Source organism: Anopheles funestus, chromosome 2RL (genome assembly GCF_943734845.2).
Source record: "Anopheles funestus chromosome 2RL, idAnoFuneDA-416_04, whole genome shotgun sequence".
Taxonomy (NCBI): Eukaryota; Metazoa; Arthropoda; class Insecta; order Diptera; family Culicidae; genus Anopheles; species Anopheles funestus.
The window spans coordinates 55,268,493-55,294,798 of NC_064598.1; the positions used below are offsets into that span (position 1 = coordinate 55,268,493).

The following is a 26,306-nucleotide window of genomic DNA, read 5'->3' on the forward strand; positions in this document are numbered from 1 at the left end:
GAATTAGAGTTTGACGTTTTAGAATGTATTTTACCTATCAATATAGACATCATAATACATCGACTAAACAACGCGACACATTAGTGAAATATATGCGTAATTTGTATCATTTCGTGATTATTTTTTTCATAATATATCACATGTTCTCTTTTTTTTGTTATTGCACATCCTTTCCGTGCGCTTCGTGGTATTTTACAGTTTAATTAATTAAATCATACGATACGCTCTGCCCATCATAAAATCATCCACTTTGACCGACCTTTTGAAACTTTGCAAAACTTGATCCTTCTAACTCATTTCAGCACGCCTTCCACCATTACCGACACACCTTGAAAAGCTATACGAAACTGTAACCACGCAAATTAAAAGCACTAGCACGGACTAGAACTCCTGCTAATTGAATGAAACTATCATCAGTCACATTCCGGCGAAATCAACGCTAAGGCAAAAACACTCTAAAACCCTACAGCTACAACTATGCCGTCCATGCCGCCGCTAAGGCGGACATTCGCGTGATAAAATTCCTGGAGACTAAATAACACTCTTACAGAAAGCAAAAAAAAAATACATTGCCTACGATGTAATAAAACTAATTACGCAATTTTTCACTCATTTCATGTTTCCACTCCGATACGGATGAACTCTAATGAGTTCATAGTAAAAAAAAGTGAAGAAAAAAAACAACACAAAACATGAGATAAATGAGACTACTTCATCGAGAAGCTACGAAACATTGAAAGCGGTGTAAAAAAAACACCCCAAACCACAATCACATAGATTGTTCGGTTGTGGTAGAAGTTCATTTCAAAGTTTTAATAGCTTACTAGTCCGAGAATTTACGCAATTTCAAACAGCGTATGACCCAATTACAAAAAATATATATGTAAAAACATCCAATGCAGAAAAAAACGTTTCGTAGAACGGACAAATACAAGCTAGTCGTATAAAACCCAATACGTCATAGTAATCCAACTTAAATCACTTCATATTACTAAAATAACGCGCCAAATCCAACAATCACTGCTAGGATCGGGGGCTAAACGGGTGCGGTTTTATCTATATATATAAAATTCTCGTGTCGCGGTGTTAGTGTGCAAACTCCTCTTAAACGGCTGAACCGATTTGTTTGAAATTTTCGCTAAACGTTCGTTAGGTATGAGAATAGGTTTACCGTTATTTTTCGTTTCGCTAGGTGGCCTCTGGCCAATATTATGAGTTCTGTTTTTCCTACGGGAGTTATCAAGTAGGCATAGCCATTTTTCCAACACGAATAATGTTGAACACTACTGAAACAAAAAAGGTCTAACGAATAAATCAATCAAAGTAGGTACACATGACGATTTATTTGTGCAATTTTATTCATTAAAGCGTAAAGTGAGTGATAAATAAGTAAAAAGCAAGTGTGTGAATAATTAAAAAATGCTGTTTAGGGATTTGCGCTCGGTGGTACATGTGGAATCGGCGTCTTAGACGGAAGCACCTGGTATTAAATCTCAATCCGCAAGGAAAGGCAGAAATGCCTTCTGAAGTAGCATAAAAGAAGAAGAAAAGCCCCAAAAAAAGAAGAAAAATTGCTTTGATTGGGAATATGAATTGGATTAAGAATGGCAATTATTTAAGAATTTTCAAACAATCAACGATATTCTCTAATCGCCGCTCTAATAATACCACACGAATCAAGATTGAACACTCAAAATGTTTGCATTAATTACAAAAGGCATGTTTAAGGGCAAAGCTGGGTTTGCCGGGTAAGCTAGTTCCTAATAATTTCTCCACACGTTTACTTACATATCAGTTAGTATTTGCTATTGTATGCACAAATCACAAAAAAACCCCTCAAACTTACAAATTCTTCATTATTTTGTATAGTATTTTACATTCTACATAGGTAGCATCTAAATTTCCGTAAACTGTTGCCTTAATGTTGAATAATAAAATAAAACTAACCATTATGTAATGCAAAAATCACAGAAATAAAGAGCTGTCAAAAAGTGTCAGTATATAAGTGTCTTATAAGAATGTTAATGATGGATTCTTTTGGATTTTTTTTGAATTTTTTTGAAAAAACTTTTTTTACTTTCTTTATTACAATTTGTTTGCAGCTTATTAGCCTCATTAACTACGAAGTGTTCCATATTTCGGGATATAGCCTTCAGTTTAAGTATGTCGCCCATAAATTCATAAAGCATAATTTTCATTCTCCTTAGAATAAACAAATCAATTGATTAAATGCATGTTATTACTATGTTATCGATTTTTTTACTTGTTAAGAATTTTTATCAATTAGCCGTTGCATATTGACTTCATTGAAGTACTGGGCGCCTCCATGCATTTATAGACTATTTGAAGCATATTGGATTTTATTATTGGATCTACAAAAAAAATTGAGAAAAGTGCAAAAAATTAGGGCAACCTGGCTTCGTCGAATGTGCTAACAATACGACAGATGCCTGTAAACTAAACAAATAAATAAAATTGAGTTCTATATATATTTTTACTACTCTATTTCATTGAATCTACTGTTCATAACGGACATTTACAATGTAATTAAGTAGAGAATGTGTAAAAAAATCAGTTTAACACCATATTTAAGATAAAGTTTATAGTATTAAGAGTTCTTAGTAATAGAACTAATGTTTAGGTGTAAATTTCCTAAGGTAATATTTTTTCAAAACTCTTTTCGTATAACTCCGCTTTGGCAAGGTTGCAACATTTATTTTGTAAGCTTCATAAGGTGGGATTCATAAACAAATGACAAGCGATAGAAATAAAAAAACCGAAACTCTTCTCCGGTGCATAATTGAGCATGAGCTACCAGGCACAATTGTCCAGTTGTTGTAGTGCTGTGTTTGGAACACGCGACCTTACTTTTGCAGCTACACTGACCACCTTTGCTTACGGACTGATTTTCAAGCTGTAGTACTCGTATTTATTTTTTTCCATTGCCTCATACTAGTCCTTATTGCTACCGTACCTCATTTCGAATGCCAAAAAGATAATGCTAGTTTTTGCTGCGTTGGTTTTTCTCTCTTGCAAAACAAAAGCTGTCCCGTTACATCTCACTGAAGACGCAACGTGATCTGTCAGCTGCATAAGCTTGTAGCTACAGATAGGATATCCTGTTGACACCTAGTTTACATACATATATTTTCCTACATTCGCATTATACAGTTTCTGCTATTTCTGCTACTTCTTTAGATGTAAATGGTTCGGTACGATAATTCTGTAGTGGCCGTCGGTTTTTGTTGTTCCTGCATAAACTCTCCAATCCAATTCTAGTCCAACGGTTAAGGCTCTTGTACCGCAATTACCACTCTTGCATCACTGGTTTTCTGTTTTTATAGGCTAGATGGAAGAAAAATAGTACCAAATGCGTCAAACATCATAGACAAAACGAAAAGGTTGTTAGCAAAAAAAAGGACGTACCAACTCCTGCCCCTACTGCACTTTACGGAGGATCTAAAAACGTAACGTAAATGCTGTGAATTGGATGCAAAGGTTTCGTAAATTAGTTCCACTGCTTACCACCATAGCCGAATTTTCCTCACAAAACGGTGCGTAAATTTCAACAAACAACCAAATGAACAGCTGTCCGATTTGGATGAGCATTTTGATGATCTAAAACGGGAACTAAATTTATTTTTTTTAGGGAAACGATTTGAAAGGTAGCTGAATATTATCTATTAAACGTTCGTTGATAAGCTTTTCTCTTTGCAGAATAAAATTAAATGCCTTCAATATTAACACTAACACATAACAGCAAATGTACCCGAACTAGATATAGATTACATTGAATAGAGTAAACAAAAGCATTTTTAGACTGGTTATACTAAGTTGAGTGAGTTCGTTTGACGAATATTGCTTTGACTGATTTACAATGTTCATTAAAAACGTACATATTCTATTCAAAAATTTTATATTTACTAAAGTACTTGCATGGGAGCAATCTACGATTCCGATAGTTTGATCCTTTTTAGGCTGAAAATTCATATTCTAATCCCTAGCACAATATCTATTCTAACAAGAATGTCAATTACACCCCAAAACACTAACTCCCATAAGCGACTAAAAGGTAGCATGGGGTCTTATCAGTTCTTGGAACAAACCATTTCAATTTGCCTTTCCTACGTGATGATCGCACAAATCAAGCCTTCCGATAGTATACGAACCGATAGAAAGCCAAACTTTCCTTCCCCTTAGAAAGGAATACCCTAATTTGTGCGAATGAAACTTAAACTGGTTGTACGCCAAAGCACAAGGTCTACGAGACACAATGGAACGATTGATGATTACCTTACGTAAACTGAATTTATTTTCATTTTCAGTGTTCTATATTTTTTTCTGTAAAAAATACTTTTAGTTTAGTTTCACATCTATTTATAACATATAATACTATAAAAGATCAATTGTACGTACCTAACTTACGAAGAGTTGTTACTGCTCTTGATTGCATTGATAAGCTCTTAAAAACACAAATTCTGTTAAAAAGATAACAACTTCAATATAACCCAACATACAGACGGTTTCCTGGTGAGCTTCCACATTTTTTTTCTGGGGGAAGTAGGGAAACTAATTGCTAGAAATAATGTTTATTTAATTAACTTACCTGATCCTGAGGTGAACTATCGGTCACGTTATGGCACACGTCGCCTCATTCTGTCGCTTCCCTACACCAACACCAGGCCGCTGATCAGTACCACATCCATTCAAAGGTTAATTGTGAGCGACAGGATGAGTAAAAACTAGTTTCCCAGCAGTTGTCTGACAAACTCTGATTTCCCCTCTTTCAGAATACACAGCTTGTTAGCTGGTTTTCGTTCCACATTATCGGGAGAAACCGTCCCGACGCGCCAGTATGTAGTACACACGGATTCCATGGCGTGAAGGAGGTGTTTGTTGGTAAACGGAAGACCAGGTGGTTTGTGTTCGTACATGTTGTTAATTAGGGTTTTTGTTGCGGATTTTTGCGGTCACTGCTTTGTACTGTGGTTTTTTTTAGGTAAGGTGGGATGTTTTTGGGCTGTATTGCCTCTTCCCTAAACAACAAACGGAATGGCGCGACCATAATTTTAAACAATCGCTAAACGAGCAAATTAATTGCAATGCTTAACTTTAATCGCCCCGATTGGAAACAGGATATTGCTCGATATTTTCAGTCATTTTATGCTGGTTACTTCTGAAATAGGAATAGTTTCCATTACGCTAAATTCTATCTAGACTTCTAGTTTATTACAATATTGTGTACGCATATATGCCATATCATTTACCGAACATTATTTTACATGCATTTTTCAGTTCTTAGTTTGCTGTATTCTTCTTGACCAATTTTTAGTTATGTTTAAATCATGATTACGGCTTTTAGTCGTATTGTCAGCCTCAAACTGCTAAAGTATGTACAATTTTTTCAAGGAATTTCCTACTTGCACTTTGTCTCATGCCGGGCATTACTCGGGTATTCTTCCGGACTAATTTTAACAATTTCATTAATTTTAAACATTCCTTTCTTTCACACCAATCATCACACCAAATATTATCTTTAATCTTAGCATAAGTTTTTTTTCTAATTTAGCTTTACTTTACGACAAACAACAATGATACATTTCGGGTTTATGACAATCTCTTTTGCGGACCATAAATTTAGAAGAATTATGCATGCGAATTGTATGCATGCGTGGAATTACAGTGGTACCTCGAGATACGAGTTCCGTATTATTGCTCGTATCTCAAGTGAAATTCCTTTTCCTTTCTCAAAATTCCTCCATACCAACACTTGTTTTATATGTTCAAAAAACTTGCGATGTATTCCTTTTTCATATTCAAAAACGTATCTAATCATTACATTTTAACCTATTCTACGCAACTGTATTGTTAACAACGAACAAATTTTTGTTTGGCTGATTGCCCTCTTAGACGCTCCTCGCGTCTCACAACTGCACCTCCAACGTGTTAGGAGTAAGTACAGCGGAATGATTTGGGTTTCGTTGGATCTGGCCTTAACATCTGCTGATTAACTGAACTGACTGCAATTGATCCTGGAACATGTATGTTTTATAACGAATCTTCGAATAACTCTTGATCAATCTCTCGTTCCATTTCTTTTTGCTAACCGAATTCAACCACGAAAATCAATAATGGTGAAACCGTCTTTACAACTGTTTCACGACGTGCGAACGGATTAGCTCAGTCATGTGAATTGCCGAAAAGAACATTGAAATTAACATTTCCAATGACTTCGATGATCTTTCCTGGAGACCATTGCCATTTTGTTTTTGAAAGATAAACCTTTGGGTATACTCCTGTCTGCAATTTCCGATGCACTGTACCATGCATTCGATCGAACTATTGTGCATGGAATTCGAATATTTTTGTGCATGGTTTATACATGGCCTTTTCGGTTGACGTGGCTCAACAGTTTTCATATGCCTGCCCATCATCAGCAGTGATGGAGTTTTACCATTAGGTATACGGCTTGGAGTAGAAGCAGGTTCGCAGGAAGGATCACGAAAATACTAGTTACAGCGAACAAGCATAAATTATCACAGTACATTTTCATAACTTCTTTATTTTAATAGGAGATCAAACCAAAGATATACAATTTATACGAACATTATTTCGGTGTGGAGTTTCGTAGCTCGTAACCTCGTAGAACATAGTACGGCAGTTGAGGGTCGCTGTGGACATAGTGCAATGCAAGATGAGATTGTCGAATATGATGTCGGAATCGTTCGAATTTCAACGGGATCTCAGACAAGGGGACGGACTCTTCGGTTTGCTGTTTAACATCCCTCTGGCAGACTTCGACATACGGGTACGATTTTCGACCGTTCCTTCCAATTTCACCCGGCACCCGACTGAAACGGGAGGCCGTTTGAATAAGATAGGATTGAAATGAAGATTTATGCGACGAAGACAAAATACCGCGATAGAAATCGACTCGGAAGCAGGGTGTTGACGTTGACGATCTCGAGGTGATAGAACAGTTCTGTTACTTTGGTACGATCGTAACTTCGGACAAGAACATAAGCAGCGAAATCCGAAGCCGCATGGTTTAGGGAAATCGTGCCTACTACATGTCTAGTTACATTTCATGAATATGATACTTGTACTACTTGAACACATCATATTTTCTTAAGAGTCAAGCAGACTACTCAGGCGTCCTCGCTTTCACCATCTTTGTTGCTGCTGCACCCGTCCTACACGACAGGTATCGATTATAAGAAAAATAAAAAAAAAGTATAAGTTGACGGTAAACTTAATTATTTATTGTTCATCAAAAGGCGCCATGACGGAATTCGTGTGAACGAACCAACATGCATCATCAGGTTTGAATTCTTTACCGCTTTTAAATCTCATCGCGGTGAGAAATGTCGCTCTACGTCTATTTGCACGGTTAAGTCGCTTCTATGGTATATGATATTAGAATGTCGGGAACCATAGTACAGACATGTCATAAGAAATATAGTTTCGTTTCAGCCAAATTATCCATTTACATATTTTCTAACACTGTTAATACATTAAAGTAGACCTAACAGACCTAAAACGTACATATTTCGTAATGATAACAACGATTATGTTCCGAGCGCACTTTCAAACAATATTGACATTGATTACTGTTGATGATGTTTATAGTCCAGTTTCCCTGGTTCAGTATCGATCAATAGTCAAGATTAATTTGTGATCAGTGTCGCTGAGAAAGTAAAGTTTTAAAACCCATATACGGCACACTACACCATGCATTTCAGGGTCGAAACTGTGAGATCATGTTAGCTAGTAGCATTGTGAGCAATGTTAAAATAGTCAATACGAAAGCATTAAAGTTCTGGCGGTACCAGGCAAACGTTATCAAAATACGGGTGCATCATTGCACTTTTTGGAGCAAGCCGTTTCGTTGGATCGTAGTGCATCAATTCCCAAAAAAGCTTATGTGCGTCGAGGTCATGCTGCATTTCATTCGGTAGGGGTTGCGCTTCCCAGTAGGGAAATGATTCTTTGTAATCCGGTAGATGTGAAACGCCGGGCCAGCTCGATTCATCCGGTGTTCCCATTTGGCGAAATATCTTAAACAGTTGATCAATCTCACTGTCTCCAGGAAAGAGCGGTCGTTTCAGAATCATTTCAGCAAAAATGCATCCCAAACTCCAGGTGTCAACGCCAACGCAATAAAACTTAGTCCCAAGCAATATCTCCGGTGCCCTATACCACAAGGTGACCACCTCGTGCGTATATATTCTTATAGGAAAGTTGACTGCTCGTGCTAACCCAAAATCTGCTAGCTTTATGTGACCTTCACGATCGATGAGTAAATTTTGCGGCTTAAGATCGCGGTGAAGGATACGATTCAAATGGCAGTACGCGATAGCATCCAGCATTTGATGCATATAGCTTTTTACAAGCATCGCCGTAAAACTGCTTTTATGGCGATCAAGCATTTTCTTCAGATCCATGTCCAGATACTCAAACACCATATAAATGCTGTTTTCGGAGATGATTACATCAAACAATTCCACTATTGAATGATGCTTTAGATCGCGCAACAGTGAAATTTCGCGCATGGCCGTTGACGGTATGCCTTCCGTTTCGCTGCAATGACAAAATATTCGTTGATAGGAGTAACGCGGCGCTTTAAACAAAACAAACTGATTTGCCAACATACCTTTCTAATCGTATGCGTTTCAAAGCGACATTCTTTTGGTTACGAATATCTTTCGCTTTGTATACAACACCGTATGTACCTTCACCGATTTTGTCCACTCGATCGTACACTCCCACTCTTTGCATGTTTTGTGCTTCCACCGGTGTGTATTTAAGTAGCATTACACTAGCGAAAAGATAACTAATATTATCAAATGTGCAGAAATAATACGCTTATCAAAAATTAAATTACTTGAACTTGGAAACAAAATTTAACTTTTGATTTTTAAACGTTTCTTCTGTTTTGTACCCTGTTTGGGCGCCAAAACTGACAGTGATGCACAAAGGGAAAGCATCATCAAAATAAGCAACAGATAGATGACAGTAAATTTTAACACGATTCGAGCAGCTGCCACCGATGAAGGAGCGTTCAGATTTACGTAAAAGCAGCTGCAAACGAGCAAAGAAGCAGATACGAATTAGATAACAATTTTAATGCTTTAATGCACACGGATTCTTATTTTTTTGTTGCTGCTACGAACGAAAACACTATCGAAAAGTAGCTATTCGAGCCAATACACTATAGTGTAAAAATCCCAGTCGAACGGAGAGCAATCCAAAATAGATTGCTGATTGCTGAGAGCTGATAAGCCGATAACACGGATAATAGGTGTATTTTCTGTTGTCAATCATGTTTGCATGGCTGTGTTTTTTCTCAAGTGCTCGGTTTTAAGTACAGTTTGGACATTTATTGTTGTAAAAGAAATATGTGTTCTTTATATAAACTTGTGCGTATTGTATTATTCACTATTGAAGCCTTTGTTTTATGCAGTCATCATTTTTACTATTAATATGTCAAATCGCTCTTGAAACTGTCATTTTTTAGCTACATGGATAATCCGACATTCAAATTAACAGGAACCGGATGCTTGGCGTTCCGTTGCATACATTACCAATCAGGCCATTTCCAGAATTGATAGTTTTAAAATATATCTCTATTTTATTGCTGTTTGTTATTTAAGTAATGGAATTTCTATAAAATTTGTATAACGTTACGGGGTACCGTTATCTATTCTATTTTTTTTTAATTCCCGAATAATTCTCACCAGATTCCTGACACATGTAAACACCGCTTAATATTAATCAAGATAAACTGCTCGAAAGATTTCTCGAGCACATCAGACGTACGCAAAAAGCCGCCCCGTCAAAATTCCACTAAAATCGCGTTCCTTTCCTTGTTGTTGTTTTTAATTTTACGAGACATTTGGTCATTTGCCTCGCTCGTTCCTTTCCATGTTACGAAAACAATCGTACGTCCGGCTCGGAAAGTTGTGGTTTAAAAGTGAAAAATAATCAAATCAATAATTAGTTTGCAACTATGGAAGGAATACCCCATACGAGAGAATGCCGACTGTGCATGAGCTATAGAAGTGTTAAACCTCTGAATGCAGAAATGGTGCGCAAAATTGGTGCCTGTTTTGGGATACACGTAAGCGTAATGGATGCGAGAATTAGATTGTTGCTACATACATCAAACAAAGACCGGTCGATTATGTTTTTGTGTTCCTTTCAGATCAATCTCAGCGATAGCACCTTGCCCAGAGCCATATGCCGACGCTGTACAAATAAAGTGAAGAATGTGCAGAAATATCGTGATTTCTATCTAGCTGTGCAAGCTAAGCTGTTCATCAGGCGTTCGAACAACTTTCTTCGCATAGACAGGCAACCGTTGGTGCAAGTTATTTTATCGCAGCATGAAACTCCAAGATATATTCATCCCACAAAACGACCCCGTCGTGAAAATGAGAAACGAGCTAGAAGCAAGACTGATACATCGAGTTCCGATGGTGGAAACGTCAGATCGCACAAAGAGTCTGTTTCGTTGAAGCGTGCCTGCTCCACAGTTAAGCAAACTGATCCCCAAATCGGTACCACTCGGCACGTAACGCATTCTCCTCGTTCACTTTCTTGTGATCGACCATCTGTGGAACCAAGTGTTCCGCGTCAACTCGCCACTTCGCCTTCTCCCGTAACAGATCGTCGTCCGTCTACTGAAGTTGCTCTTACGGTAGCTGCAACTCGGCATAACGCAACGTCTTTGGACGTTAAAAGTGACCAGTCGTATGAACCTCCAGAAAGAGAAGAGATTGAAGTGATCGACCAAACGCAAGTGTCGTTGTCGGAAGATAACAGGCCTGCGTCTGCCGCTTCAGAAAATCTTGAATTGGAAGTACTGGAAACCGACATACAATCACAAGGCGAAACGGAAAGTTTAGAAGAGTTAACAAATCTACAAGAAGAACAGAATGTCGCTACAAAGGAAACCATCGAATTGATAGCCGCTGACACTACGCATCAAAACACTTTTGAAGTTCCAGAAGATCTAGGTTCGGATGATAAGGATGTTAATTACCCGGTACATGCTACGAATACCTTGGAAGACTTCGAGACAGCTGAGAGCATGGAAGGCACGAACAATGCTGGTGATCCAAAACCGATACGACAGGTTCAGGAAACACGACGCAGACGACGAACCAAAATCTCTGGCAGAGAACTCTACAAATCGCTTCTGACCGAGTGTAACGTCTGTGGCAAAAAGATCGAACGCAACCGATTAGAAGGACACATGAATCGACATTCAGGACGTCGCCCATACGGATGCCCGGTTGAAGGGTGCACCTCGCGCTTCCACTGCAAACATGCATGTCGTTTGCACGTTCGCTGTCGTCATGGATCGGAAACGTTTGCTTGCGGAACGTGTGGCAAAGAGTATAAAGCGCGTCGTGACCTTTTGGGACACATAAGAGAAACTCACGTAGAGCCCAAATTTAGTTGTGACATTTGCGGAAAAATGTTTACTACAAGGTAAGCAAAGAACGCTCGAAGCTGTTAATAAGCTATTGATGGAAATTAATTATCGATACTATTCGAGACACACTTTTGAGTTGCATTAGGCACAAAGGGCCCTTTTCTTTTCTTATTTGTCATATTGGTTTTGTCGATTTCTTACAACATTTTTTTGACAATATCTATCAAACCGTCGATTAAAGTATACAATCCGCCTATACAGCTAGTTTCGTACGTGTAACATTAACGTACTGTAATAATAACTCACTGTTGTTTGTACCTCTTCTCTAAACAACAGGTCCCGGTTGAAGCAGCATCGGTTCTATCATACTGGGGAACGAAACTTTCCTTGCCATGTGTGTGCAATGCGCTTTTTCAGCAACTTCCAGCTGAAGGTTCACATGCGAACGCACACGAAATCCTTCCCGTACGTGTGTTCCGTTTGCAACAAGAGTTTTCGGTATCGTCATATGGCAAAGGAGCATATCGTGAAGGACCATGGTATCGATACTACGTTGCAGAAGGATTGGGTCATACAGTATCCGGAACCGGACCCGGAGGAAGTGGAGGTGGTGAACACGGAGAAAAACATCGTGCGCTATAATATTCAGCGTCTCGAGGAATCAGACGAAGATGATGAATTTGGAGAAAGCAATGAAGATATGAAAATCGATCAACCAGAACAACACCAGGAGCTAATCGATGTAGAATAACAGCACAACAATGCTTAATCTCGCCATCCACCCTTTGCAACCACCAAACGACAGTGTTGGAAATCTTTTTTTTTAAATCATACTTATTTTTATTGTAATAATACATCGTAAGAAAATGGCCAGGCCACTAACATCAATCACAATCAAATAGTCTATAAAATATATGAGAGTTTTCATTATTTCCCAACAGATTTTATTTTTGCTTGTTTTATAGGCGATAATTTCTAACATCAAATTTTTCCCCTTTTTTGGTGTCATCTTCAAACAGTTGATTCTGTAAATTAGATTAGAATTCTTTACATTTTATCGTTCCTTCCTTCCTATCGTTTTTTATCGGTAGATTAGTATGAAACAGAGATCAGTTTTGACACATTTATTAGTAATTTTCTTATTATCCATAGCCGTAATTACTTAATATTTGACGTATTAACAATTTATTAGCATTAAAGACTTGGCAGATTGTAAGGATACATTCTTAATAGTTTAATTCGTCTACTAATGTTAGTAATGCATTATTTTCCTATTCAAATACCTGTTCATATTTATGTACAGTTATTAACACAGTCTTCTTGTTCGCCTTGTCGGCATTATCACTGAAACTGGACGCATTTTTCTTCTCTTAATCCACTTCCTCTACTGTTGATCCTGAACGTCCACCGAACCCGCCAGCCTGCTGTCCACAACTGGTCGGCGATGGACCGGCTCCTGATTGCTGATGCAGCTTCGTCATGATCGGACTGCAGGATTGCGTAAGCTCTTGCATTTTGTGATCGTACTCTTCCTTCTCTGCCATCATGCTGTTCCCATCGATCCAGCGCAGGGTCTCGTTGCACCGGTCCGCTACCGTTTTGCGGTCGCTTTCGTTTAGCTTCGAACCGGCTGACTCTAGCGATTGTTTCAGGCTGAAGCAGTACGCCTCGAGCTGATTGCGCGCGGCAACACGCTCCCGTTGCTTTTCATCCTCCTCGCGGAATTTCTCCGCATCGGACAGCATGCGATCGATGTCAGCCTGCGACAAGCGGCCCTTGTCGTTCTTGATCGTGATGTTTTTCTCCTTGCCAGTGCTCATTTCCTTCGCCGACACGTTCAGAATGCCGTTCGCGTCCAAATCGAACGTGACCTCGATCTTTGGCACACCGCGCGGTGCCGGCGGAATGCCCGAGAGATCGAACTGGCCCAGCAGATTGTTATCCTTCGTCATCGCTCTCTCGCCCTCAAACACCTGGATCGATACACCCGGCTGGTTGTCCGCGTAGGTCGAGAAGGATTGCGTCTGTTTACACGGGATACGCGAGTTGCGCTCGACCAGCTTCGTCATCACTCCTCCGGCGGTTTCGATTCCCAGAGATAGCGGAGCCACATCGACCAACAGCACGTCCTGGATCTTTTCATCCTTATCACCACTCAGAATAGCCGCTTGGATCGCCGCACCGTAGGCCACCGCCTCGTCGGGATTGATCGACAGGTTCAACGATTTGCCGCAGAAGAAGTTCTGCAACAGCGATTGTACTTTCGGAATGCGGGTAGAGCCACCCACTAGGACGATGTCGTGAATAGAGCTCTTGTCCATCTTTGCGTCCGAGAGGACTTTCTCCACCGGATGCAGCGTAGAGCGGAATAGATCCGAGCAAAGCTCTTCGAAGCGTGCACGGCTTATTTTCGTGTAGTAGTCGATTCCATCCATCAGGGCGTCGATCTCGATCGTTGCCTCTGTGCTGGAGGAAAGCGTTCGCTTCGCTCTCTCGCAAGCCGTCCTCAGGCGTCGCAGTGCCCGGGCGTTCTTCGATAGGTCCTTTTTGTACTTGCGCTTGAATTCCTCTACGAAGTGTGCCACCATTCGGTTGTCGAAATCTTCGCCTCCCAAGTGGGTGTCCCCGGCAGTGGCTCGTACCTCAAACAGCGAGCCTTCATCGATGGTCAGTATGGACACGTCGAACGTTCCTCCGCCCAGATCGAATATCAACACGTTGCGTTCGCCTTTCAGATTCTTGTCCAATCCGTAAGCCAATGCGGCCGCTGTCGGTTCGTTGATGATGCGCATCACATTCAGACCCGCGATGGCACCGGCGTCCTTCGTAGCCTGTCGCTGGCTGTCGTTAAAGTAGGCTGGAACTGTAATGACTGCGTTCTTCACCGAGTGGCCCAGGTATGCCTCAGCCGTTTCCTTCATTTTTGTCAGCACCATCGAGCTGATCTCCTCTGGCGCAAACGTCTTGCGTTCTCCTTTGAATTCCACCTGAATCTTTGGTTTGCCGCAGTCGTTCACTACCGTGAACGGCCAGTGTTTCAGATCGGCCTGAATCTTCGGGTCGTCATACCGGCGTCCGATCAATCGTTTCGCATCGAACACGGTGTTTGTGGGGTTCATGGCCACCTGATTCTTGGCCGCGTCGCCGATAAGCCGCTCCGTGTCCGAGAAGGCAACATAGCTCGGTGTCGTTCGGTTGCCCTGGTCGTTGGCAATGATTTCCACCTTTCCATGCTGAAACACTCCTACGCACGAGTACGTCGTGCCCAAATCGATTCCAATTGCAGACGGCATTTTCACAATAATATGTGTGACGAATGTATTTCCAAGCTCACTTCAATTTCGATTCACTCTTGGCCAAATAAGCCCACCAGTTTATGTATTTCGGTCGTATAATTCACAGTTTCAATTGTTGCACACTTGATTCTCACGCTGTAGTTGGCGCGCGTTTGCTTTTCACTCTCCGTTTGTTGTTCTCTGAATGACGCGTCCTGCTCGAAGCGCGCTTATATATATGAAACCTTTCAATTTCTAGAATTATCGCCGAGCTACTCGAACCCACCAGAAGCAACTCGAAAGCCGCTCGAAGCTACGCGACAGTGCTCGATGCCAGTCGTGTGTCTTGGATATGGTGAGTTAATTCTTTGGTGAGTTATGGTGAGTTAATGCTGTACCGTGCGTTGACCATCCACCACCTGCGTGTTTGCCATGTTCCCCTACACTACTCTTCTCATTTGGTCCATTACGTGCGTTGTAATGGACAGCGTTTTATGAAAAGTGTTTATTCATCCTACAGTACTTTTAGTCTTCACAGATTTACTCATTATTCGTGTACTGTCAGTGAGACGATTAGACGAACGCGTATGCACCGATAAATATAGATTCGAAGGATCGAAAAGTACTAGAAGAGTGTGGCATGAAATGCACACCAACCGGCAACATTATATGGTCATCGATTCATAAAATCACTCTGTCTATTCGCTCTATCTGTACTTAAACCATTGACTGTTTATAGAAGCAAATAGATTCCTGGCGTATCAGCATTTTTTTCTTATGTATTACATTATCATGGGATAACATCCATAGCTTGATTCTCAGATGCGGTACTCCTGCATCCTAGTTCCGCTCCCGTCTTCGTGACTTGACTTCCCTTTCATTGCCTGAATAATAATATTAATTATTATATTAATTTGAGCTAACAATAAGCCTAACAGTAGTAATAATACTGCTTCGAATAATGTGCTATTTTCACATAATACACGGCACGCGGTTTCACACGGCACAGCTTGTGTAAAAACGATACCAGATAATATCCTGACGGAAGTGCATCAATCCCGTAATTTCCCATTATTTTCGAGAAAGTGGAAATGCTTGAACAAGTTGTTCAAAACCATGGATATGGAGAAGATAGGAACATTATGAGCGGTACACAAAACATTTACATTGCACAATTACTAGTTTCTATTTTACTTTACAAGAACTGTAAATATGGAGGAATGATTAAATTGAACAAAGTGTATCGTGGCATTCAAAATTACTTCAAAACAAACCCATTCTCAACCAATACACGGTGAAACATAATGTAAACCCCCAGAACGATTAAAGTTCAACACATTTTTCATATTCTACTTTCAATTATCATCCTTTATTCAACGAGGAACATTTCTTGCGATACAGCAAATAACTTAATAATATAAGTAATACATTATTTTCCTATTCAAATACTTATTCATATTTGTGTACAGTTATTAACACAGTCTTCTTGTTCGCCTTGGCGGCATTATCGCTGAAACTGGACGCATTTTTCTTCTCTTAATCCACTTCCTCTACTGTTGGTCCTGAACGTCCACCGAACCCGCCAGCTTGCTGTCCACAACTGGTCGGCGATGGACCGGCTCCTGATTGCTGATGCAGCTTCGTCATGATCGGACTGCAGGATTGCGTAAGCTCTTGCATTTTGTGATCGTACTCTTCCTTCTCTGCCATGCTGTTCCCATCGATCCAGCGCAGGGTCTCGTTGCACCGGTCCGCTACCGTTTTGCGGTCGCTTTCGTTTAGCTTCGAACCGGCTGACTCTAGCGATTGTTTCAGGCTGAAGCAGTACGCCTCGAGCTGATTGCGCGCGGCAACACGCTCCCGTTGCTTTTCATCCTCCTCGCGGAATTTCTCCGCATCGGACAGCATGCGATCGATGTCAGCCTGCGACAAGCGGCCCTTGTCGTTCTTGATCGTGATGTTTTTCTCCTTGCCAGTGCTCATTTCCTTCGCCGACACGTTCAGAATGCCGTTCGCGTCCAAATCGAACGTGACCTCGATCTTTGGCACACCGCGCGGTGCCGGCGGAATGCCCGAGAGATCGAACTGGCCCAGCAGATTGTTATCCTTCGTCATCGCTCTCTCGCCCTCAAACACCTGGATCGATACACCCGGCTGGTTGTCCGCGTAGGTCGAGAAGGATTGCGTCTGTTTACACGGGATACGCGAGTTGCGCTCGACCAGCTTCGTCATCACTCCTCCGGCGGTTTCGATTCCCAGAGATAGCGGAGCCACATCGACCAACAGCACGTCCTGGATCTTTTCATCCTTATCACCACTCAGAATAGCCGCTTGGATCGCCGCACCGTAGGCCACCGCCTCGTCGGGATTGATCGACAGGTTCAACGATTTGCCGCAGAAGAAGTTCTGCAACAGCGATTGTACTTTCGGAATGCGGGTAGAGCCACCCACTAGGACGATGTCGTGAATAGAGCTCTTGTCCATCTTTGCGTCCGAGAGGGCTTTCTCCACCGGATGCAGCGTAGAGCGGAATAGATCCGAGCAAAGCTCTTCGAAGCGTGCACGGCTTATTTTCGTGTAGTAGTCGATTCCATCCATCAGGGCGTCGATCTCGATCGTTGCCTCTGTGCTGGAGGAAAGCGTTCGCTTCGCTCTCTCGCAAGCCGTTCTCAGGCGTCGCAGTGCCCGGGCGTTCTTCGATAGGTCCTTTTTGTACTTGCGCTTGAATTCCTCTACGAAGTGTGCCACCATTCGGTTGTCGAAATCTTCGCCTCCCAAGTGGGTGTCCCCGGCAGTGGCTCGTACCTCAAACAGCGAGCCCTCATCGATGGTCAGTATGGACACGTCGAACGTTCCTCCGCCCAGATCGAATATCAACACGTTGCGTTCGCCTTTCAGATTCTTATCCAATCCGTAAGCCAATGCGGCCGCTGTCGGTTCGTTGATGATGCGCATCACATTCAGACCCGCGATGGCACCGGCGTCCTTCGTAGCCTGTCGCTGGCTGTCGTTAAAGTAGGCTGGAACTGTAATGACTGCGTTCTTCACCGAGTGACCCAGGTATGCCTCAGCCGTTTCCTTCATTTTTGTCAGCACCATCGAGCTGATCTCCTCTGGCGCAAACGTCTTGCGTTCTCCTTTGAATTCCACCTGAATCTTTGGTTTGCCGCAGTCGTTCACTACCGTGAACGGCCAGTGTTTCAGATCGGCCTGAATCTTCGGGTCGTCATACCGGCGTCCGATCAATCGTTTCGCATCGAACACGGTGTTTGTGGGGTTCATGGCCACCTGATTCTTGGCCGCGTCGCCGATAAGCCGCTCCGTGTCCGAGAAGGCAACATAGCTCGGTGTCGTTCGGTTGCCCTGGTCGTTGGCAATGATTTCCACCTTTCCATGCTGAAACACTCCTACGCACGAGTACGTCGTGCCCAAATCGATTCCAATTGCAGACGGCATTTTCACAATAATATGTGTGACGAATGTATTTCCAAGCTCACTTCAATTTCGATTCACTCTTGGCCAAATAAGCCCACCAGTTTATGTATTTCGGTCGTATAATTCACAGTTTCAATTGTTGCACACTTGATTCTCACGCTGTAGTTGGCGCGCGTTTGCTTTTCACTCTCCGTTTGTTGTTCTCTGAATGACGCATGCTGCTCGAAGCGCGCTTATATATATGAAACCTTTCAATTTCTAGAATTATCGCCGAGCTACTCGAACCCACCAGAAGCAACTCGAAAGCCGCTCGAAGCTACGCGACAGTGCTCGATGCCAGTCGTGTGTCTTGGATATGGTGAGTTAATTCTTTGGTGAGTTATGGTGAGTTAATGCTGTACCGTGCGTTGACCATCCACCACCTGCGTGTTTGCCATGTTCCCCTACACTACTCTTCTCATTTGGTCCATTACGTGCGTTGTAATGGACAGCGTTTTATGAAAAGTGTTTATTCATCCTACAGTACTTTTAGTCTTCACAGATTTACTCATTATTCGTGTACTGTCAGTGAGACGATTAGACGAACGCGTATGCATCGATAAATATAGATTCGAAGGATCGAAAAGTACTAGAAGATTGTGGCATGAAATGCACACCAACCGGCAACATTATATGGTCATCGATTCATAAAATCACTCTGTCTATTCGCTCTATCTGTACTTAAACCATTGACTGTTTATAGAAGCAAATAGATTCCTGGCGTATCAGCATTTTTTTCTTATGTATTACATTATCATGGGATAACATCCATAGCTTGATTCTCAGATGCGGTACTCCTGCATCCTAGTTCCGCTCCCGTCTTCGTGACTTGACTTCCCTTTCATTGCCTGAATAATAATATTAATTATTATATTAATTTGAGCTAACAATAAGCCTAACAGTAGTAATAATACTGCTTCGAATAATGTGCTATTTTCACATAATACACGGCACGCGGTTTCACACGGCACAGCTTGTGTAAAAACGATACCAGATAATATCCTGACGGAAGTGCATCAATCCCGTAATTTCCCATTATTTTCGAGAAAGTGGAAATGCTTGAACAAGTTGTTCAAAACCATGGATATGGAGAAGATAGGAACATTATGAGCGGTACACAAAACATTTACATTGCACAAGTACTAGTTTCTATTTTACTTTACAAGAACTGTAAATATGGAGGAATATATTGAACAAAGTGTATCGTGGAATTCGAAACTTCCAACCTTGTACGTGGTAGGTTGTTATAGTGTTAATAACTTCAAAACTAACCCATTCTCATCTAATACATAGTAAAACATAATGGAAACCCCCAGAACGATTAAAATTCAACACAGTTTTCATATTCTACTTTCAATTATCATCCTTTATTCAACGAAGAACATTTCTTGCGATACAGCAAATAACTAACTAATATAAGTAATGCATTATTTTCCTATTCAAATACTTATTCATATGTATGTACAGTTATTAACACAGTCTTATTGTACGGCTTGTCGGCATTATCGCTGAAACTGGACGCATTTTTCTTCTCTTAATCCACTTCCTCTACTGTTGGTCCTGAACGTCCACCGAACCCGCCAGCCTGCTGTCCACAACTGGTCGGCGATGGACCGGCTCCTGATTGCTGATGCAGCTTCGTCATGATCGGACTGCAGGATTGCGTAAGCTCTTGCATTTTGTGATCGTACTCTTCCTTCTCTGCCATGCTGTTCCCATCGATCCAGCGCAGGGTCTCGTTGCACCGGTCCGCTACCGTTTTGCGGTCGCTTTCGTTTAGCTTCGAACCGGCTGACTCTAGCGATTGTTTCAGGCTGAAGCAGTACGCCTCGAGCTGATTGCGCGCGGCAACACGCTCCCGTTGCTTTTCATCCTCCTCGCGGAATTTCTCCGCATCGGACAGCATGCGATCGATGTCAGCCTGCGACAAGCGGCCCTTGTCGTTCTTGATCGTGATGTTTTTCTCCTTGCCAGTGCTCATTTCCTTCGCCGACACGTTCAGAATGCCGTTCGCGTCCAAATCGAACGTGACCTCGATCTTTGGCACACCGCGCGGTGCCGGAGGAATGCCCGAGAGGTCGAACTGGCCCAGCAGATTGTTATCCTTCGTCATCGCTCTCTCGCCCTCAAACACCTGGATCGATACACCCGGCTGGTTGTCCGCGTAGGTCGAGAAGGATTGCGTCTGTTTACACGGGATACGCGAGTTGCGCTCGACCAGCTTCGTCATCACTCCTCCGGCGGTTTCGATTCCCAGAGATAGCGGAGCCACATCGACCAACAGCACGTCCTGGATCTTTTCATCCTTATCACCACTCAGAATAGCCGCTTGGACCGCCGCACCGTAGGCCACCGCCTCGTCGGGATTGATCGACAGGTTCAACGATTTGCCGCAGAAGAAGTTCTGCAACAGCGATTGTACTTTCGGAATCCGGGTAGAGCCACCCACTAGGACGATGTCGTGAATAGAGCTCTTGTCCATCTTTGCGTCCGAGAGGGCTTTCTCCACCGGATGCAGCGTAGAGCGGAATAGATCCGAGCAAAGCTCTTCGAAGCGTGCACGGCTTATTTTCGTGTAGTAGTCGATTCCATCCATCAGGGCGTCGATCTCGATCGTTGCCTCTGTGCTGGAGGAAAGCGTTCGCTTCGCTCTCTCGCAAGCCGTCCTCAGGCGTCGCAGTGCCCGGGCGTTCTTCGATAGGTCCTTTTTGTACTTGCGCTTGAATTCCTCGACGAAGTGTGCCACCATTCGGTTGTCGAAATCTTCGCCTCCCAAGTGGGTGTCCCCGGCAGTGGCTCGTACCTCAAACAGCGAGCCCTCATCGATGGTCAGTATGGACACGTCGAACGTTCCTCCGCCCAGATCGAATATCAACACGTTGCGTTCGCCTTTCAGATTCTTATCCAATCCGTAAGCCAATGCGGCCGCTGTCGGTTCGTTGATGATGCGCATCACATTCAGACCCGCGATGGCACCGGCGTCCTTCGTAGCCTGTCGCTGGCTGTCGTTAAAGTAGGCTGGAACTGTAATGACTGCGTTCTTCACCGAGTGACCCAGGTATGCTTCGGCCGTTTCCTTCATTTTTGTCAGCACCATCGAGCTGATCTCCTCTGGCGCAAACGTCTTGCGTTCTCCTTTGAATTCCACCTGAATCTTTGGTTTGCCGCAGTCGTTCACTACCGTGAACGGCCAATGTTTCAGATCGGCCTGAATCTTCGGGTCGTCATACCGGCGTCCGATCAATCGTTTGGCATCGAACACGGTGTTTGTGGGGTTCATGGCCACCTGATTCTTGGCCGCGTCGCCGATAAGCCGCTCCGTGTCCGAGAAGGCAACATAGCTCGGTGTCGTTCGGTTGCCCTGGTCGTTGGCAATGATTTCCACCTTTCCATGCTGAAACACTCCTACGCACGAGTACGTCGTGCCCAAATCGATTCCAATTGCAGACGGCATTTTCACAATAATATGTGTGACGAATGTATTTCCAAGCTCACTTCAATTTCGATTCACTCTTGACCAGTCTAAGCCCACCAGTTTATGTATTTCGGTCGTATAATTCACAATTTCAATTGTTGCACACTTGATTCTCACGCTGTAGTTGGCGCGCGTTTGCTTTTCACTCTCCGTTTGTTGTTCTCTGAATGACGCATGCTGCTCGAAGCGCGCTTATATATATGAAACCTTTCAATTTCTAGAATTATCGCCGAGCTACTCGAACCCACCAGAAGCAACTCGAAAGCCGCTCGAAGCTACGCGACAGTGCTCGATGCCAGTCGTGTGTCTTGGATATGGTGAGTTAATTCTTTGGTGAGTTATGGTGAGTTATGTTCTACCGTGCGTTGACCATCCACCACCTGCGTGTTTGCCATGTTCCCCTACACTACTCTTCTCATTTGGTCCATGACGTGCGTTGTAATGGACAGCGTTTTATGAAAAGTGTTTATTCATCCTACAGTACTTTTAGTCTTCACAGATTTACTCATTATTCGTGTACTGTCAGTGAGACGATTAGACGAACGCGTATGCACCGATAAATATAGATTCGAAGGATCGAAAAGTACTAGAAGAGTGTGGCATGAAATGCACACCAACCGGCAACATTATATGGTCATCGATTCATAAAATCACTCTGTCTATTCGCTCTATCTGTACTTAAACCATTGACTGTTTATAGAAGCAAATAGATTCCTGGCGTATCAGCATTTTTTTCTTATGTATTACATTATCATGGGGTAACATCCATAGCTTGATTCTCAGATGCGGTACTCCTGCATCCTAGTTCCGCTCCCGTCTACGTGACTCTTCTTCCCTTTCATTGCCTGAATAATAATATTAATTATTATATTAATTTGAGCTAACAATAAGCCTAACAGTAGTAATAATACTGCTTCGAATAATGTGCTATTTTCACAGAATACACGGCACGCGGTTTCACACGGCACAACTTGTGTAAAAACAATACCAGATAATATCCTGACGGAAGTGCACCATTACTGTAATTTCCCATTATTTTCGAGAAAGTGAAAATGCTTGAACAAGTTGTTCAAAACCATGGACATGGAGAAGATAGGAACATTATGAGCGATACACAAAACATTTACATTGCACAATTACTAGTTTCTATTTTACTTTACAAGAACTGTAAATATGGAGGAATGATTAAATTGAACAAAGTGTATCGTGGCATTCAAAATTACTTCAAAACAAACCCATTCTCAACCAATACACGGTGAAACATAATGTAAACCCCCAGAACGATTAAAGTTCAACACATTTTTCATATTCTACTTTCAATTATCATCCTTTATTCAACGAGGAACATTTCTTGCGATACAGCAAATAACTTAATAATATAAGTAATACATTATTTTCCTATTCAAATACTTATTCATATTTGTGTACAGTTATTAACACAGTCTTCTTGTTCGCCTTGTCGGCATTATCGTTGAAACTGGACGCATTTTTCTTCTCTTAATCCACTTCCTCTACTGTTGGTCCTGAACGTCCACCGAACCCGCCAGCTTGCTGTCCACAACTGGTCGGCGATGGACCGGCTCCTGATTGCTGATGCAGCTTCGTCATGATCGGACTGCAGGATTGCGTAAGCTCTTGCATTTTGTGATCGTACTCTTCCTTCTCTGCCATGCTGTTCCCATCGATCCAGCGCAGGGTCTCGTTGCACCGGTCCGCTACCGTTTTGCGGTCGCTTTCGTTTAGCTTCGAACCGGCTGACTCTAGCGATTGTTTCAGGCTGAAGCAGTACGCCTCGAGCTGATTGCGCGCGACAACACGCTCCCGTTGCTTTTCATCCTCCTCGCGGAATTTCTCCGCATCGGACAGCATGCGATCGATGTCAGCCTGCGACAAGCGGCCCTTGTCGTTCTTGATCGTAATGTTTTTCTCCTTGCCAGTGCTCATTTCCTTCGCCGACACGTTCAGAATGCCGTTCGCGTCCAAATCGAACGTGACCTCGATCTTTGGCACACCGCGCGGTGCCGGCGGAATGCCCGAGAGATCGAACTGGCCCAGCAGATTGTTATCCTTCGTCATCGCTCTCTCGCCCTCAAACACCTGGATCGATACACCCGGCTGGTTGTCCGCGTAGGTCGAGAAGGATTGCGTCTGTTTACACGGGATACGCGAGTTGCGCTCGACCAGCTTCGTCATCACTCCTCCGGCGGTTTCGATTCCCAGAGATAGTGGAGCCACATCGACCAACAGCACGTCCTGGATCTTTTCATCCTTATCACCACTCAGAATAGCCGCTTGGACCGCCGCACCGTAGGCCACCGCCTCGTCGGGATTGATCGACAGGTTCAACGATTTGCCGCAGAAGAAGTTCTGCAACAGCGATTGTACTTTCGGAATTCGGGTAGAGCCACCCACTAGGACGATGTCGTGAATAGAGCTCTTGTCCATCTTTGCGTCCGAGAGGGCTTTCTCCACCGGATGCAGCGTAGAGCGGAATAGATCCGAGCAAAGCTCTTCGAAGCGTGCACGGCTTATTTTCGTGTAGTAGTCGATTCCATCCATCAGGGCGTCGATCTCGATCGTTGCCTCTGTGCTGGAGGAAAGCGTTCGCTTCGCTCTCTCGCAAGCCGTCCTCAGGCGTCGCAGTGCCCGGGCGTTCTTCGATAGGTCCTTTTTGTACTTGCGCTTGAATTCCTCTACGAAGTGTGCCACCATTCGGTTGTCGAAATCTTCGCCTCCCAAGTGGGTGTCCCCGGCAGTGGCTCGTACCTCAAACAGCGAGCCCTCATCGATGGTCAGTATGGACACGTCGAACGTTCCTCCGCCCAGATCGAATATCAACACGTTGCGTTCGCCTTTCAGATTCTTATCCAATCCGTAAGCCAATGCGGCCGCTGTCGGTTCGTTGATGATGCGCATCACATTCAGACCCGCGATGGCACCGGCGTCCTTCGTAGCCTGTCGCTGGCTGTCGTTAAAGTAGGCTGGAACTGTAATGACTGCGTTCTTCACCGAGTGGCCCAGGTATGCTTCGGCCGTTTCCTTCATTTTTGTCAGCACCATCGAGCTGATCTCCTCTGGCGCAAACGTCTTGCGTTCTCCTTTGAATTCCACCTGAATCTTTGGTTTGCCGCAGTCGTTCACTACCGTGAACGGCCAATGTTTCAGATCGGCCTGAATCTTCGGGTCGTCATACCGGCGTCCGATCAATCGTTTGGCATCGAACACGGTGTTTGTGGGGTTCATGGCCACCTGATTCTTGGCCGCGTCGCCGATAAGCCGCTCCGTGTCCGAGATGGCAACATAGCTCGGTGTCGTTCGGTTGCCCTGGTCGTTGGCAATGATTTCCACCTTTCCATGCTGAAACACTCCTACGCACGAGTACGTCGTGCCCAAATCGATTCCAATTGCAGACGGCATTTTCACAATAATATGTGTGACGAATGTATTTCCAAGCTCACTTCAATTTCGATTCACTCTTGACCAGTCTAAGCCCACCAGTTTATGTATTTCGGTCGTATAATTCACAATTTCAATTGTTGCACACTTGATTCTCACGCTGTAGTTGGCGCGCGTTTGCTTTTCACTCTCCGTTTGTTGTTCTCTGAATGACGCATGCTGCTCGAAGCGCGCTTATATATATGAAACCTTTCAATTTCTAGAATTATCGCCGAGCTACTCGAACCCACCAGAAGCAACTCGAAAGCCGCTCGAAGCTACGCGACAGTGCTCGATGCCAGTCGTGTGTCTTGGATATGGTGAGTTAATTCTTTGGTGAGTTATGGTGAGTTATGTTCTACCGTGCGTTGACCATCCACCACCTGCGTGTTTGCCATGTTCCCCTACACTACTCTTCTCATTTGGTCCATGACGTGCGTTGTAATGGACAGCGTTTTATGAAAAGTGTTTATTCATCCTACAGTACTTTTAGTCTTCACAGATTTACTCATTATTCGTGTACTGTCAGTGAGACGATTAGACGAACGCGTATGCACCGATAAATATAGATTCGAAGGATCGAAAAGTACTAGAAGAGTGTGGCATGAAATGCACACCAACCGGCAACATTATATGGTCATCGATTCATAAAATCACTCTGTCTATTCGCTCTATCTGTACTTAAACCATTGACTGTTTATAGAAGCAAATAGATTCCTGGCGTATCAGCATTTTTTTCTTATGTATTACATTATCATGGGGTAACATCCATAGCTTGATTCTCAGATGCGGTACTCCTGCATCCTAGTTCCGCTCCCGTCTACGTGACTCTTCTTCCCTTTCATTGCTTGAATAATAATATTAATTATTATATTAATTTGAGCTAACAATAAGCCTAACAGTAGTAATAATACTGCTTCGAATAATGTGCTATTTTCACAGAATACACGGCACGCGGTTTCACACGGCACAACTTGTGTAAAAACAATACCAGATAATGACAGGTATCGCCAAACACATTAACCACTAGTCTTTAAATTTATCGACGAATTAAAAGACTGTCATGGCGGATTGCAATCGCAACGCAGAAAAATTGACAACCCGTAAAACGGTGTAAACAATTGTCATGGTAACCGGACAAATCGTGAGGAAAAAGTCGAGCAGTCGTTAAAAAAGTCTTTAATTTGCATCGCGAACGAAACCACTG

The 26,306-nt window shown here is 43.0% G+C and overlaps 6 protein-coding genes and 1 long non-coding RNA gene across 8 annotated transcripts; 1 reads left to right on the forward strand and 6 right to left on the reverse strand.

Annotated features, from left to right (window-relative positions):
- Window positions 1–2,643: 2,643 nt before the first annotated feature.
- On the reverse strand, window positions 2,644–5,698 carry LOC125760696 (uncharacterized). Its single transcript, XR_007418033.1, has 3 exons — window positions 4,607–5,698; window positions 3,427–3,479; window positions 2,644–3,345 (listed from the first exon to the last, which is right to left on the reverse strand). It is a non-coding gene; the product is annotated as an uncharacterized LOC125760696 (long non-coding RNA).
- A 1,527-nt stretch (window positions 5,699–7,225) lies between these two features.
- On the reverse strand, window positions 7,226–9,019 carry LOC125760691 (cyclin-dependent kinase 2). Of its 2 annotated transcripts, XM_049421065.1 has the most exons (3): window positions 8,885–9,019; window positions 8,654–8,818; window positions 7,226–8,580 (listed from the first exon to the last, which is right to left on the reverse strand). In XM_049421065.1, exons 2-3 carry the CDS (start codon window positions 8,812–8,814, stop codon window positions 7,812–7,814), a joined length of 930 nt encoding a protein of 309 aa, XP_049277022.1. In that variant the 5' UTR covers window positions 8,815–8,818; window positions 8,885–9,019; the 3' UTR covers window positions 7,226–7,811. The 2 variants fall into 2 exon arrangements, with proteins under 2 accessions (XP_049277022.1, XP_049277021.1); XM_049421064.1 differs by having other exon boundaries at window positions 8,654–9,019.
- A 486-nt stretch (window positions 9,020–9,505) lies between these two features.
- Window positions 9,506–12,382, forward strand: LOC125760678 (myoneurin-like). The gene is made up of 3 exons (XM_049421044.1): window positions 9,506–10,120; window positions 10,205–11,496; window positions 11,777–12,382. Exons 1-3 carry the CDS (start codon window positions 10,010–10,012, stop codon window positions 12,189–12,191), a joined length of 1,818 nt encoding a protein of 605 aa, XP_049277001.1. The 5' UTR covers window positions 9,506–10,009; the 3' UTR covers window positions 12,192–12,382.
- A 371-nt stretch (window positions 12,383–12,753) lies between these two features.
- LOC125760672 (heat shock protein 70 A1-like) lies at window positions 12,754–14,935 on the reverse strand. Its single transcript, XM_049421037.1, has one exon. It carries the CDS (start codon window positions 14,731–14,733, stop codon window positions 12,811–12,813), a length of 1,923 nt encoding a protein of 640 aa, XP_049276994.1. The 5' UTR covers window positions 14,734–14,935; the 3' UTR covers window positions 12,754–12,810.
- Window positions 14,936–16,053: 1,118 nt separating this feature from the next.
- On the reverse strand, window positions 16,054–18,374 carry LOC125760676 (heat shock protein 70 A1-like). Its single transcript, XM_049421042.1, has one exon. It carries the CDS (start codon window positions 18,169–18,171, stop codon window positions 16,252–16,254), a length of 1,920 nt encoding a protein of 639 aa, XP_049276999.1. The 5' UTR covers window positions 18,172–18,374; the 3' UTR covers window positions 16,054–16,251.
- A 1,154-nt stretch (window positions 18,375–19,528) lies between these two features.
- LOC125760674 (heat shock protein 70 A1) lies at window positions 19,529–21,855 on the reverse strand. The gene has a single exon (XM_049421040.1). It carries the CDS (start codon window positions 21,641–21,643, stop codon window positions 19,724–19,726), a length of 1,920 nt encoding a protein of 639 aa, XP_049276997.1. The 5' UTR covers window positions 21,644–21,855; the 3' UTR covers window positions 19,529–19,723.
- A 1,108-nt stretch (window positions 21,856–22,963) lies between these two features.
- Window positions 22,964–25,291, reverse strand: LOC125760675 (heat shock protein 70 A1-like). The gene has a single exon (XM_049421041.1). The coding sequence runs from the start codon at window positions 25,079–25,081 to the stop codon at window positions 23,162–23,164; it is 1,920 nt and encodes a 639-aa protein (XP_049276998.1). The 5' UTR covers window positions 25,082–25,291; the 3' UTR covers window positions 22,964–23,161.
- Between the last annotated feature and the right edge of the window lie 1,015 nt (window positions 25,292–26,306).

Coding starts and splice junctions, on each gene's coding strand:
- LOC125760691 (XM_049421065.1), bottom strand. CDS start 8,814: ATGCTACTTAAATACACACCGGTGGAAGCACAAAACATGCAAAGAGTG. Junction 8,581..8,653: donor AAACGCATACGATTAGAAAG/GTATGTTGGCAA, acceptor TTGTCATTGCAG/CGAAACGGAAGGCATACCGT.
- LOC125760678 (XM_049421044.1), top strand. CDS start 10,010: ATGGAAGGAATACCCCATACGAGAGAATGCCGACTGTGCATGAGCTAT. Junction 10,121..10,204: donor GTGCCTGTTTTGGGATACAC/GTAAGCGTAATG, acceptor TGTTCCTTTCAG/ATCAATCTCAGCGATAGCAC. Junction 11,497..11,776: donor GGAAAAATGTTTACTACAAG/GTAAGCAAAGAA, acceptor TCTAAACAACAG/GTCCCGGTTGAAGCAGCATC.
- LOC125760672 (XM_049421037.1), bottom strand. CDS start 14,733: ATGCCGTCTGCAATTGGAATCGATTTGGGCACGACGTACTCGTGCGTA.
- LOC125760676 (XM_049421042.1), bottom strand. CDS start 18,171: ATGCCGTCTGCAATTGGAATCGATTTGGGCACGACGTACTCGTGCGTA.
- LOC125760674 (XM_049421040.1), bottom strand. CDS start 21,643: ATGCCGTCTGCAATTGGAATCGATTTGGGCACGACGTACTCGTGCGTA.
- LOC125760675 (XM_049421041.1), bottom strand. CDS start 25,081: ATGCCGTCTGCAATTGGAATCGATTTGGGCACGACGTACTCGTGCGTA.